The 14,041-nt window shown below is 38.3% G+C and overlaps 4 protein-coding genes across 4 annotated transcripts; 2 read left to right on the top strand and 2 right to left on the bottom strand.

Moving 5' to 3' along the window:
• Positions 1–251: 251 nt before the first annotated feature.
• Positions 252–2,090, top strand: GCK72_024520 (uncharacterized protein; the record flags this gene model as incomplete). Its single annotated transcript, XM_003118035.2, has 9 exons — positions 252–359; positions 406–523; positions 576–696; positions 745–889; positions 937–1,230; positions 1,274–1,499; positions 1,546–1,631; positions 1,681–1,914; positions 1,965–2,090. 9 exons carry the CDS (start codon positions 252–254, stop codon positions 2,088–2,090), a joined length of 1,458 nt encoding a protein of 485 aa, XP_003118083.2.
• Positions 2,091–3,095: 1,005 nt separating this feature from the next.
• Positions 3,096–6,717, bottom strand: GCK72_024518 (uncharacterized protein; the record flags this gene model as incomplete). The annotated part of the gene is made up of 9 exons (XM_003117693.2): positions 3,096–3,386; positions 3,434–3,652; positions 3,697–3,858; positions 3,908–4,052; positions 4,107–4,182; positions 4,983–5,095; positions 5,802–5,899; positions 6,377–6,519; positions 6,579–6,717. 9 exons carry the CDS (start codon positions 6,715–6,717, stop codon positions 3,096–3,098), a joined length of 1,386 nt encoding a protein of 461 aa, XP_003117741.1.
• On the top strand, positions 4,491–4,945 carry GCK72_024519 (uncharacterized protein; the record flags this gene model as incomplete). Its single annotated transcript, XM_053735926.1, has 3 exons — positions 4,491–4,621; positions 4,676–4,748; positions 4,793–4,945. 3 exons carry the CDS (start codon positions 4,491–4,493, stop codon positions 4,943–4,945), a joined length of 357 nt encoding a protein of 118 aa, XP_053579492.1.
• A 3,857-nt stretch (positions 6,718–10,574) lies between the features above and the next one.
• Positions 10,575–13,537, bottom strand: GCK72_024517 (uncharacterized protein; the record flags this gene model as incomplete). The annotated part of the gene is made up of 13 exons (XM_053735925.1): positions 10,575–10,608; positions 10,663–10,770; positions 10,837–11,051; positions 11,311–11,452; positions 11,507–11,755; positions 11,806–11,958; positions 12,005–12,163; positions 12,265–12,299; positions 12,360–12,552; positions 12,601–12,716; positions 13,142–13,222; positions 13,271–13,408; positions 13,463–13,537. The coding sequence occupies 13 exons, from the start codon at positions 13,535–13,537 to the stop codon at positions 10,575–10,577; spliced, it is 1,698 nt and encodes a 565-aa protein (XP_053579491.1).
• Between the last annotated feature and the right edge of the window lie 504 nt (positions 13,538–14,041).

Below are 14,041 nucleotides of genomic sequence, written 5' to 3'. Positions count from 1 at the left end.
ATCTTATCACAGTATTTTTCGTGTATGTTTGGGGTGTCTCTTCAGTAAACGAAGGCGAAAACCGATAAGATTTTGGTTGGCTACCCCCGGCAAACCTACTCGCTCTTCGGTTTTATTTTACGACCATCGACCATCCGACTAACGTTTTGTGTAGGATGCAGCTGTTGTTTGTTTCGAAGTTCCTCGTTTCTTTATTCTCCAGTTTTTGTTGATTCCTCAACTTTTGAGTTTGAAATCCTCATTATTCCAGTATGGCGGATAACGAAGGACAGGCCCCAGCTCCACCACAACCAGAGGGCGAACAAGAATGCATGTGCACCCAGGACAAGGTTCTTCAGTTTTTGAACAAAATGGCTGATGTAAGCTATTGGGTCTTATAACGGGAATTTGAGTTTAAATTTCCAGGAGAGCGGAATCAAGGATTTGACTGATCCGGCTCTTGCCGAGTTCTTGACCGACAGTGATGCACTAAAAGGAATTAGAGACTTATTCCATTATCCAAAAGCCGGAACACTCCCAGATGGTAAAACTCTTTCTTTTTCCTTCTCGATTCTTCAAACATATTAAAATTTCAGTTGATACTACGCTTGTCGACCCCGAAGCTGATAGTATCTATCTTTGTGGAAACTCCCTTGGCCTTATGCCAAAAGTCACTGCTGAAGTAATGAAGGAGCACCTCGACAAGTGGGCTAAGATGTTAGTTCGATTATAGAAACAACCGCGTCTAACCTTTCAAAATTACAGGGGAGTCTTTGGCCACATGACTGGAGAAGTACCATGGGCTCATTCTGATGAGCACTGTCTGGAAGGAGTCGGTCGCCTCGTTGGAGCTAAGAAGGAGGAAGTTTCCGTGTGCAACAGTCTCACTGTGAACATCCATGTTCTTTTGGTACAGCTTTAATTTGCATCTCTCAATTAACCTCATCCAAATTACAGACTGCGTTCTATAAACCAACTGAAACTCGTCATAAGATTCTTCTCGAGTCCAAAGCTTTCCCATCTGATCACTACGCCATCGAATCTCAGATTCGTCTAAAGGGAAGAACTGTGGAGGAAAGCATGTGTTGCCTAGAGCCAAGAGAGGGAGAAGAGACTCTTCGTACCGAGGATATAATTGATTACATTGAGAAAAATGGAGACGAAATCGCCATTGTATTCTTCTCAGGAATTCAATACTATACTGGACAGCTTTTTGATATCAAGGCTATCACCGAAGCTGGACATAGAAAGGTTTGAAATTGGGATAGGATTTTTTTAAAAGTTTCTGTTTTAGGGATGCCTTGTCGGATGGGATTTGGCTCACGCTTTCGCCAACGTCCCACTTCATCTCCATTGGTGGGACGTCGACTTTGCCGCTTGGTGCTCTTACAAATACGGATGCACTGGAGCTGGATCAATTGCAGGACTCTTTGTTCATGAACGCTTTTTGCATGACAAAAGAGAAAGAATGTTGGGATGGTGGAGTCACAAAATGTCATCGAGATTTGTTATGGACAATGGTAACGGAAGGAAATTAGATGAGGGTATACTTTTTGAAAATTGCAGTTCTCGATTTGGACGAGGGAGCTTCTGGTTACAGAATCAGTAACCCACCAATTCATTGTGTTGCTGCTATGTTGGGAAGTTTAAAGGTGAGAATACATTCTGTGTTATCTAGCCATCACATCAATGATGTTTCAGATATTCGACCAAGTCTCCTTGGAAAACTTGCGCAGCCGTTCATGCTACTTGACTGGATACTTAGAGTACCTAGTGAAAACTTTGTTCGGAGAAGACTCGGACAAGAGAACCACTAAACTCTCCATCTCCATCATTACTCCAGAAGACTTCCACCAACGTGGTTGCCAACTTTCTCTAAAATTCTCATCTCCAATCGATGTGATCTACCCAGAACTAGTCAAACGTGGAGTTGCTGTGGGTTTTTTCATTTCACAATTTTCCATCATGAGTCAGATTTTTTCCAGGTTGACAAGAGATATCCAAATGTGATTCGCGTTGCACCAGTCCACCTCTACAACAACTACGTCGATGTCCGTAGGTTCATTTCAGTGCTTCAAGAAGTCGCTCACATCGTTGAAGATCATGCCTAAAACAGTATTTGATAACTCTGATAGTATGATGTTAGCATTTATAAATTGTCATCCTTATGGTATAATAAAATTGAACATTTTTTGTTATATGATGATTGCAAAAATTTTGCGAAAATTTTGAGAAACCAGTTTTCGGCGTTATCAAACAGGATAGATGCAAGACTATTAATTTGATATAGACGTTGCAATCACAAATCCCTAAATGTGTTTCACTTTTTTGTGTGACAGAAACACATTCATATGTTTATAAGAGCTCTAATGACATATTATGGAATAATTGAAATTTGAGACTGGAAATCAATACCTGAGAATCCGATACTTCTCCAACAAACGTCATGAGTTTTTCTGTGTGGAGATAAACAGTGTCTAGTTTTTTGGATGGATAAAACATATACAAATTCATTGATACTACAAAAATAGGAAACAAGTATGGCTAATGTTGAAAAAAGATGAAAAAGATGATCCCACCTTATGTTGCAGATTGTTCACCGTTTTCTGGTGAATATATAACAGAAGGTGAGATAATACAATTGAAAAACTAGCAAAGCTCATTGGAATACGGTTTTAGATGGCATTCAGACGGAATATCAGACAAGGAAGTGAGTTAACGATGACATTGGACGATTCACAGATTGGTGCGACTAGGTGAAAAAATAGGAAAAAAATTTTGACAATGATCAAAAATTGTTGACCAGCAAGCAAAAAACCGAAGCAATTTGGATAAAAATGATTGGAAAGTATTTCGGAAAGATACAAACATGACAAAGAATGGAATGTTAAAAAAACAGCACGACTGGAAAAATAATAATCTCATAGATACAGATACAATGTGCACCTGCACCTGCACTTGCTTAGAAGCAGAAACAGCAAAAATCACATAACAATTGACTAGGCACTATTCGTTTTTGACATAGAAACTTGAGGAGGTTGACTAGAGGAGTTGGCTTTGAACGCAATGAAAGATTACACATGAGAAGATAAAAAGGAGATGAAATCAAGATATTTTCACTTGGGTCCGGTCTTATTTGCATCTGCTGAATTACCAAAGAAGTAGTTAACTTTTTGGAGATGATGTCCGAAGAAGATAGCCAAAAATAAAAGGCCAAAAGCCACTGCGGAGCGATTTCTGGATCCAGTCAATGGGCGAACTAAGTCGAGAATCGATGCGACAACGAAAAGAGCGATTTTGAGAAGCTCAACAACAATGTTTCCAGCGGTAAGAGCCACGCGTTGCCATACATTTCCAGTCAACTTCACTTGTCTTACATCCATCAACGCATTCTCGATTCTGATCATCTGAAAGACAAGCTAATGAGGTAAATGCGCATGCAAATTAAACATACGTGATTCTCGAAAGACTCCATTTTCTCCTCGACTGTTCTGAAACGATCGTTGTGCTGGAAGTCAACACGTGTTGCCATCAAGTTTTGCTCTTTCAGTGATGCAATTTCAGCTTGTTGCAGTTCAACAGCTTCGTTGAGAAGCTCTTCGAGTTTTGTTGTCTTGAAACGCTCTTCTTCCAAAGCCTCCGAGTAGAATTTGATCTCCTTTTTGACATCGTCCTGAAACAAACGAACTATTATTCCAATTGTTCAAACTCACATACCTCAAGTCTGTCATATTTTCTATCAATCAACATCACATGATGCAAAATTGAGTTCAAATGTTCATTAATGAGGGCAAAGCTTTCTTCATTTCTTGATGATTGATGGTGGTGAGACACGTTGTTAGTTGGAGGGAAGTAAAGACTGTTGTCGGCGGTGTGGTACTGTAATTTGAATAAATATAGTTACTTATTGAATATATAAATTTCCTACCGGCATGTTGTTTGTCTCATCCGCCGCACTTCCTGGGCGCGAGTTCGGTTCCGAGATATCATCTTCCTTGTACGCATTCAAGGGATCACTGAACGAAAGATTTGGTGGAAGAGTAGAACTGCCACGCACTGAGTCACGCTTCTTTCTGAAAATTGAATAATTCAGGCATGGTTAATATTCAAACAATCAAAAAACTTACTTCTCTGCATGTTCGGCATCTTCTGCATCGGCGCTTCTGCGAGCGGTGAAGAACGTGGATTGTCCTGTCTTTCCGACTGAAAATATAAATTTGTGATTTAAAAAACGATCCTTCAGATTTTAGTTTGCCGGTTTCCAGAAAGAAGGGCACTTATGACACATCGTATGCAAACATCCCCAATTTGGCCACAAGATTAAAGTGTTTACGGAGAAGATTGAGTGTGAAACTTTTTGGCATATTCGTTGTGAAAAAGTACGAGGTATGATGTATGATAAAGTCAACCGATGAGACATATCTGCGCAAACACACAGTGCTCCATGTATAAATGTATTCTCCATAAGCCGAAACTTCACACTTTCTCGAAAGAGTTCTCGGAGCATCACAATGCTTTCTACTAAACTTTTCGTCGTTCTTTTTTGCCTTCCAGTCGCTATTTTCTGTTACAAATGTGCTGTTTCCGACAGCAATACAAGTAACGGCGTCTCAGACTGTGATTCTTCTAACTATTGCGTCACGTAAGTTCTAATCAGCTTAGGTTTTTTTCCACAAATCTCAAAAATACAATTCAGTATCAACGAATACGATTTCAACGGCAACTGGGTAAAAGAAAATAGACAGTGCTCAAATGCTCAGACTTGCTCAGTAAGGACACGTTCGATATTAAAACATAATTAATAAATTTTTAGAGCAATGGAAAGCGCCTTGCCATGGGAAATACTCTAACACAGAGCCTTTCAACAACCTATGAATGCTGTACTGGAGACTACTGTAACAGTGCTACAAGCAAAGGACTTCTCGCTCTACCTGTCATGATTCTAACCTATGTTCTTTTCAAATAATTTTTCTTTTTCATCCAAATAAATTCATTTTTGTTACCTCCATGTCCATTGTGAGTACTATTCACGTTGTCTGCAGAGAACGCCGACTTGACACGTTGGGCGAGTTCCATCTGAGCATTCATCATAGATTCGGTCATTCCCTTGGCTTTTCTGAAACAAAATAAAAGTTAGCACGAGAAAAAAAGATTATATTCATATAAAGTGGTATCCAAGGGGAGCAGAGCGTTAGTGTACATGTCGTTAAAAAACCAATCTGAGCTAAGGGCGCCCTTTTCTACGATTGGTTCTGGAAAGATTGGTATCCAATAAATTGTCGGTTAGGACAATCTCAAAAGGTAATAAAGCCTTAGATTGCTTTTGGCTTGTCACGTCAATACATCTTTTTTCGTATTATGTTTTGCTCACAAAGGGGATTGCTTTTGCTTTTGAATCGTGGTAGAAAATCAATGAACGAAAAAAAAACAAATGAGATCTGATTCAGTTTATTTTTAAATTTGATGAAAATCGGCGCGTTTCAATCTCACTCCAAAGCTATTCGGCACATGTGGTTGTGCGCTTTTGCTTTTTTTTGAAAATTTAAAACGCCATAGATATTTTTTCTGATAAAATTGATAAATTGTTTTGAAAAACAGTTGTTTTTTGTTATTTTACTATTCATCTCTCAATTTCTGGATCTCTCTGGATATGAATCACTATGCCTGCTCGTTTTCTCTATTTATCTCTCGTTTATATATTAAGGGCGCCACAATGAACTGTTTCGGCTGCATAATGCCATTCATCTCTACCATGCAAGCCCCCAATTCCCTCCACTCTAACCGGCCAATCGGCTCTCACAAGTCGATATATTCAAACTAACCTGATTCCAGTTGGAATGACACGCGATCTTGACGGACTTGGTTCATATTCTCCGATGTCGACTAGCTTCAGACGTTCTTCGTAGTCAGTGAGTTTCTTCTGGAAGAAAAGAGAGTAATTTGATGATTAATTCGCAACAAAAAACGCTGATGTTGGCATTTTTGTATTTTTTTTTGAAAGCTGAACAACTGGTTTTGCCGCTGTGCTAGAGAGATAGCGACAAAGATATCCACGAACCTAAATTAGCCACTCTTTAATTAAGTCACTTTTCAATAGAACCATACATCCGATATGAAGTTTGATTAGATTTTTTGCCAGTTCCGATCAATTTTGAAGACTTTATTCAAAATTTTCAATCATTTCGCTTGATGTTTTGTTGCCTAATCATAAGTATATAATGGTCGCATTTTAAAAGCTGTTGAGTTGATTGGCTTGTAGCAGTAAGTAACAAGATTGCGAAATCTACTATTAAAAGACACGCTAATGGCTACGGAGCATTAGTGTTTCTATTCCAGTTGACGCCATATTCATAAGTATTGTGCTATCGATAATTATTATTAGTGGCAGCCTTCTTACCTGCAGCGTCTCTGTTTCCTGTGCATGTTTTCTGTTCTGCCGTTCAAAATTATTCCGAATACGTGCTCGCTGAGGGTTATCTGTACCAACTCCTTTTGATATTTCTGCTTGCTTTGTCACTGTGAGGAATTTTTCGACGTCAGCTGAAATAGTACACATTAATACCAACATACACAACCAACTTAAAATTTGACCAACTCACCTTCCCGTTTTTCGTTTAACGCTCGCAATTTGTCTTTAATCTCCACCAACTTTTGTACAATTTTTGCTTTTTCTCGTTCATCACCAATTGAGCTGCACGTTCCCTCGGAAGATTTTAGACTTGCCGAGTCTGTTGTCATCTGGAAGAAGCGCATTTTCATGCCTAGTCGAGAATAGTAGCGCAATGGAAAGTTGGCGAGACAAGTGACGAGACGAAGACCGATTTGAACGTACTGATTCGAAATCTGATATCGAACAAAGGAAAAAGAAAAGCGAAACTAGCGAGGGTTTCTCGTTGCTTGTTGCCCCCCGATGATGCCCCGTGTGTTGCCCGCAAGCTTCTTCGCCACAAAACCCCCGAGAACAGGCTACACTTTTCGTTTTGTCCTAAAATGTCGGATTGTTCGATAACTCTTATCGCCTTTTTTCGGAAAAATCGGAGAAGTAAGATAGTGTCTTTTACCTTGAGAATTAAGAAAAAAGAAAGAATGAGCGAGTAAAAAGAAATTTGTCTTTCAAATGGTATATACATCATCATCCATCACTAAAAGATCAAAGGAAAATAGTAGACACTCGAAAAGAATGATGTTATACATACCAATAACAAATGATTTATGTATCTGTCCTTATTACAACACTTTTCCTTGTGTAACCGATCAGGGTTATTTTGAGAATCTCATTAGATGAGAGGTAGAATGAAAAAATTCCAATGGAACCAATCAACCACAGGTATTCCATGCGATATTTCTACGCGTGGTCTACCCCCAAAAAAGGAATGATTCAAAAAAATCTATCAATATTTTTTTTAACGGACCGAATAAGGTGTGACTCATCCGTTGTTCTTTTTTGTCCTTTGCCTGATAGAACGAAGACCAAAGTGTTCACTAGAATCTTGATATCAAAGTTGTTTCTAGAGACTCACGCAGTGTAATTTGATATTTCCAAACATTCGACGAATATGTTACCAGTTATCTCAAATGAGCCTAGCCTTGTTTTTTCTAAGCCGGGAAATCAGAACAAAATATAATAACCGAAAATGCCATTTTTCACTTCACCTATTTTCCCAATTAGCCAATATTCACAACATTATGTGATGACGGAAGTCAAAAAAATTGAGTATCTTCTTCTATAAAATCAAAATAACACATTTGTTAGGTTGTTAGAAGTTGGGGGAACAGTAGACGATGAGAACTGAAGAGTGTGTCAACACTTGTGAGGTAGTCCGAACGCAGGTGGTCTAATGCGGCGCGACAGTATAACGTAGTGATACACATCGCCCAAAAAGGATGACGAGAGGTAAATAGCGGGGATTCCCTCTCGAAAAAATGGTTAGAAGAACTTGTCAACTTTCGAAAAAAGTGATGGAAAAGGCGACTTGCTCATCTGTGAAATAAAGGAATTGAAGTTTCAAGGTCTTTTTGCACTTACTCACTAGCCTCTCAACTCAACACACCGAACATAATTCATGACGATAGAAGAAGCAAACGAAAAGAGCAGGAAAAAATGTTTTTTCCATGGTTTTTGTTCTCGTTCTCTTGAAAACGTTGAACTAAAGGGACTAAAACGAAAGATAGAGTGCATGTATTCCTCCAAGTATGTAAAAGCTATCCATCTGGGTGAGGGTTGAAAGAAAAGCAAAGATGGGGGACAAGAAGAAGACGCTTTGGTGGTGAAATAACGGGAGGGCGTTGATGTCAATCAAACCACTTTGGAAGATTGACTAAAACATTTTTCTCTTAGTCAACAGGAAATAGAAAAGAAATCTGGCGAATTTTTTTTCCATGCCCGGTCTCAAGAAAAATACTCCTGCATAAGAAACAGCGCAAATGGAGGCAAAAATGGCTAGGCGGCGGGAAGAGGATTGGCTGGACAAACGGACGAACGCTGTAGGCCGATACACACTCATTTCTTGCGAACTAAGACCACATTTGAGGTTCGGCTATTTGTCCAGAAAAAATGAATTGGTCAATCCGAAAAATATGGGAAGCCATATGAGGAAAACATAATTTGCCTGAGAAAGAAAAAAGAACAGAATAGGAAAAGTGAGTTTAACAATTTCAATTTTCTTTCTTTCTCAGCGCTTAGTTTCTGCACATAATCATCGTGAGGAGGAGCAAAAGCACCAGCAGAATATTTGATAGTGGACAAGGTGGGCAAGTGTATGCTTATCAATTTCCCTCATTTTCATTCTTAACTTTAAACTAAACCGTTGACCGTTGTTAATATATAATGAAATTGCACTCGGAAATGGACATCACTCTTATCTTTTCGAGAAAGTCTAAAGTTCTTCTATTTCGCCATTGACAATGTTAATGTTTGATTAATTAGCAAAAAAGAACATTCTAATCGCTTCTTTTTATCAGTTTTCAACGAAAAATGACTTCGTGTAAGTCAAGTTCTGTCATTTTCATCCAGACTAAATACTAAATACCCAAAAACGATGTACATCGACACATGCCGGAGAATGTTATTCTCGGCAACAGAGCAGTGCGATTTCTGGTCAATCGCCTAGAGGAAACAGTAAACAACGTTTTGCGCTTCAATTAGCTCTTCTGGAAAGGGTTTGCTCGCCAAAAATCGATAAAAGCTATAAAAACTTTTTTTGAGAAAAAGAAGAGCCGATATTTTGTCACTTTGAACTTTTATGGGGATTAATTCAACGAGTGTCACTTGTGTACTCAACACATCCATTTCGAAAACAATTAGGCACGCAATAAATGGTGTGAGACATGAGAGACAGCTGTAGCAATGCAAAATACTACAATCCTCCCCATTCAATGAAAAACCAATGAGTGACCTTGCGTGCATATGTATAACTTGTCAAAAAGAATGCGACCGATTCGCGCACCAAGTTTGGACATAAAAACAACATGCGGAGCGAAACTAGTCTATAAAAACAACTGAGTGCACAGTAAAAAAACTGCAACCAGCTCATAAAACTAATAATCGAGTGGTTTTGCTATGGTGTATTGCTAATAACACCATGGATTAAGGGAGGACACTGGGCGAAGTAAGGGTGTGCGCGTAATACGCAAACACGCGTACGAGATAATGCGGACCTTCCCTCCAGTTTTCTTGGGTGTTCACCCTTCCACGCCTCACCAGTATTCCTTTCGACTCGAACAGCTGTGCAATGCGGCGATCCCTCATTAGATTCGATTGGTTCGTCGGTCGGTTCGTCTGAAGTGAGAAGAGAGAAATTGGTTTATGAGGTGGTAGCAAGGTCACGTTTTATTAGGGTGGTAAAAAGTTCAAGGCTCTTCTTCTTTTTCTGAGTCTTCTTATATCTTTTCATTCATTAATAATATAATACATTAAATTATATTATACAAGAGAGAGGGAGAGAGCAACAAGGGAAAAGAGGAGGATAAGAGAAAAAGAGGGAAGTGGGTACAATGAAATGGTAAATGACTAATAACTTCCTCTTATTGACGGGGGTTTTGAAAAAATATCACATCAGATGACTGGAACTTTTTCTTCTGTTTGATATAACAAAAAAATATAAACGATGAGAGAAAAGGGGGCGGAGACTAGAAATTAAATACTTTGTCCACTAGATGGCGCATTCTTTATTAAACAATGGTGTACTTTAGACTAGATAGAGGGATAGGAATTTGTAGAACTCAGAAGATAAAAATGTTTCAGATTTCTTAGAAAAATAATAACGTTCTGTTTCAGCAGTTTTTCTCCTCTCCACTTTTTTTTCTTTGCAATTTTAGCAAAACAAGATCTGGTTTTCACGAAAATAACTTTTCACAAATACATACAATTCATTTTAGTACCCGCTCAGCTAAACAAACTTATATTATTATCAACGGAGAATCAAAGAGCAAAAGTTGCTGTAAGTGAAGGGTTGAATACAAACGGAAGGCTAGATGATCGATTTTAATAGCATTATAACCGAAAAAGTTGGTCGTTTGGTTGATAAAACTTCCACTTTCCAAACGGCAATCGACATCGCTCCGCTTGTTTTTGTTGTTGTTGGAAAGGATTATAATTAATCTAGCAGAGACTGTTCGTAGGTTTGAGAACTGAACAAACATTGATTAATACTTTGATTTCTCCTTGACGAGGGGTCTACTTACGGTTTCTTCATGAGCTTCTGATGTGGGTAGTCTGCTTGATTGTTGGATGATTCATCAGATACCACTCGTCGGGAGACATTGGCATCCGAGTATGCTTTGGTCAAGAATCTGCAAAAAAGTTTAATTCTATGGTGTAACAATTTGATGGGGGTCTTGATTGAAAAAGTGACTCACTGCTCATCCACCACCACTGGCTCGTTGTTATCTTTATCTTTCCTGTCATCCTTGGGGATCACATCCGCATCATAACTATCGAAATCAGAATTCAAAAGAAGATAATTATGAGAGTTTGCAGGGCGGAACTTGTATCCAACAACGATGAAGAATGTGAATGTGACAATTTCGACTGCAGCGACAATCACCCATTCCATGTTATTGGGGAGAATGAACTATAAATGGGAGATGTAAAGTTTGACTGATAATGGTATTTTATTGTTGTTATGATGTTCCGAATAGAATTGAACAAAGTACTATCGGTTCAAAATTCAAATTTTTTTTTCATTTTTTAAAAGTTGTGAAAATTTATTTTCAGGTCGGTAGTATTTTTTGGAACATGATATTACAGTTTTTCAAATTTTGTTAATTTATGTACCACTGATTCTAATGCATGCAGTTCTTAAAATATAATTTTCCTTTCTGCGCACTTACTTTAAAAATAACACTGAAGAACCGAGTGCAATAGATGTAAATTATCACAAGTATGTAAAATTGGCGGAATAACCGCAACTTTTCCAAATTCGCAGCTGCCTTCCCGTCTGTTGTAGCCCCTTCATGCAAGTGTTGAATAGACCTGAAGATTTTGAAATATGATGTAATGTCTGGAACGAGGTAACAAAAAACTAACCAAACAATTGGAAGTCCGACCAAAAAGCAGCACAAAACATCAAGGAACACAAAAAGTTTAAGCCATAGTTGGTGACTTTCGGTTCCAATTTCACTCTCGCTCAGGATGATCAAAAAGATGTTGTCGAGAACTTGAATTGGGAGCACAAACATGAACACTTTACGGTCGCGGTCAGTCAGGAACTGTTTGATGAATGTGTATCCTGTTCCAATCAAGATGATGGTTCCGAATAGGAGAAGTCCTTTGAGTCTGAAAATATATAAATATTCGTAAAAAATGTTGAAAATGTTGAATCTTACAGATGGGTGATGTAGTAGAGAACAGCCCAAAACTCCTTCTGCATGCCGTACTTGCTCAAAAAGTAATAATTGAGTCCATGGAAGAATAATGACAACGCCTTCAAGAACACCAGAACTGCCATGAATTTGTGAACTCGGTAGATGTTGTCAGAACTGGAAATTAACTGTTATTACCTATCCCTTCAGCAAAATTTCTTACCTTGCTCTGCAAAGCAAATGACTCCAGTAGACAGACAATCCGAAAAACAATATCGACATGTACAGATAGATTTGAGGTTTTGGAATTTCTCCTATTGACAGATATGAATGCATATTTCGTTCGACGAGGTCGACAGTGAGATCAACGGCCACACGATCGCTGAAATCAAATTGTTTAGATTATTTTAGTTTTTCCAACCGACTGAGCACCTGTATCCGTGGGCTCTGTAATTGTAGCAGTTATGGAACATAAAAACGTACTGGCCGACAATTTTCCCATCAAATCGGATAGACATCTGCAAGCAATATTAGCTAGGAAGCAGCTTTGAATTGAATTATGGTTTATATTTTCTTACGTTTGTCGAAAAATGATTCTCATTGTCCACTTGCAGCGGAATATAATTGTCATACGCGATTTCTGGTGCACCGGGGTTCAGAAACCTTCCGAACAAGTTGCGGAACCACCCACGCTGCTCAATTGGTCCCGTCGGATCTTCCGGTTGAAGTTCTTCCGGTTTAGGGGTTCGAACGGCGTCTTTAGTCAAACATCTGTAACATGTTTTGTCGATTTTCAGTTTTTTCGTGAATTGGTCTCACTCAGTAGCCGATTTGCAAATTCGAATGTACTTTCCGATTCCACTTCGATAAACTCGCAAACGTTTATTCGGAAGGTCAGCAAAGAAGAAGATAGCATCATAGCCTTGGTCGGTTTGCTGAAAGAAAAAGGGAATTGTAAAGAAAGGAACTGTTATTGTGTTCCTCGAAAAGAATGATGATTTGATGGCTGAATATTTAAAATGACTCTATGGGAAAAGGAACAGGGTCAAATTTTATTTTTCATTCAGAACACTGAAAACAGCAAACAATGAGATTTCACTCCGAATAACAATATGTGTTTATTTTTCAAGTTTCTTTGTAAGAATACGCAACTAGAAAACAATGAAAAAGAAATTCAGGCTACTACAAGATGGTAAGATAATTTTTGTTCCTACTGGATATTTTTTCGAAACCCAATCAATTTTTGCTGCAACAGATTAAAACAATTCAGCTGCTTCATAAAATGTCCACATCACTCAAAGTCCTGCTAATCACACTTTTTATTCGTATTTTTTATTTTTCTTATTTCCAATAAACTCACTTGTAACTGACAAACATGTGGATTTGATCCAACCCCTCTTGTTATAATAGAGCCCAAGGAGAGTGAAAATCCAATGACGCCCTGCAAAAATCGATAGTTGCACTCCTTCTACGCACTTTTAGTTCTTACTAATTTATCAGCATTTTCCGTCGAGTCGACAGAATCTTTGATCTTTTCAGGCACAGTGAAATTGTTAATTGCAATGTTCAGAGTACCGTTTGTTCCATATCCAAATTCACTGATAATGATATTTCTTCTTGAGTCTGCCTGTAAATGTTTTCAATATTCGTTATTATTATTCAAATGTGTATTCTAGCATACCCTTAACGCCAGATGGTGAAATTTGCTTGTTGTTGTACAGATAACAATAGACAAAAGTAATATTCGACACCACATCAAACTCTGTATCTGTAACAAAACAATTTTTGAATCGATATTTGACAAAACTGAAAACATAAGGTATTTGACAAACAAGATAGGGGTGTTTCCTTTTTCAGACAGTCACAAAACTAACATGTCAAGCATCAAACTTGAAGGGCGGTTGGCAAAACGAAAATCTACTAGTACGGAAAACAAAGACTAGTGTAAACGCGCTCCGTTGATAAAATGAGTGAAGACTCTCGATATAATGCCTAAAGTTGTCGTAACGTCGTCTTCTCGGCTAATGGAGGTCATTCACTTAAAGGGAACAAGAAAAGAAGTGATTTCATCAACACTGACTAATTGCATTCAAGAATGACAGTTTTGTAATGACAGCAACGAGGGAAAAAGCCTAAAATCTTGAGAAGAAATTCTGGAAAGTTCTAGAATACGGACAAAAAATATATAAATGATCTGTTTAAAGATGTAGTGCCCAGATTATTATTTCAGCTCTGTTTGAGTTCAGTCCGAACAATTTTT

The sequence above is a fragment of the Caenorhabditis remanei genome, chromosome X, assembly GCF_010183535.1.
Source record: "Caenorhabditis remanei strain PX506 chromosome X, whole genome shotgun sequence".
NCBI classification, from domain to species: Eukaryota; Metazoa; Nematoda; class Chromadorea; order Rhabditida; family Rhabditidae; genus Caenorhabditis; species Caenorhabditis remanei.
Note: the sequence above shows the minus strand (reverse complement) of the source record. Positions and strands in the feature narration are given on the sequence as shown.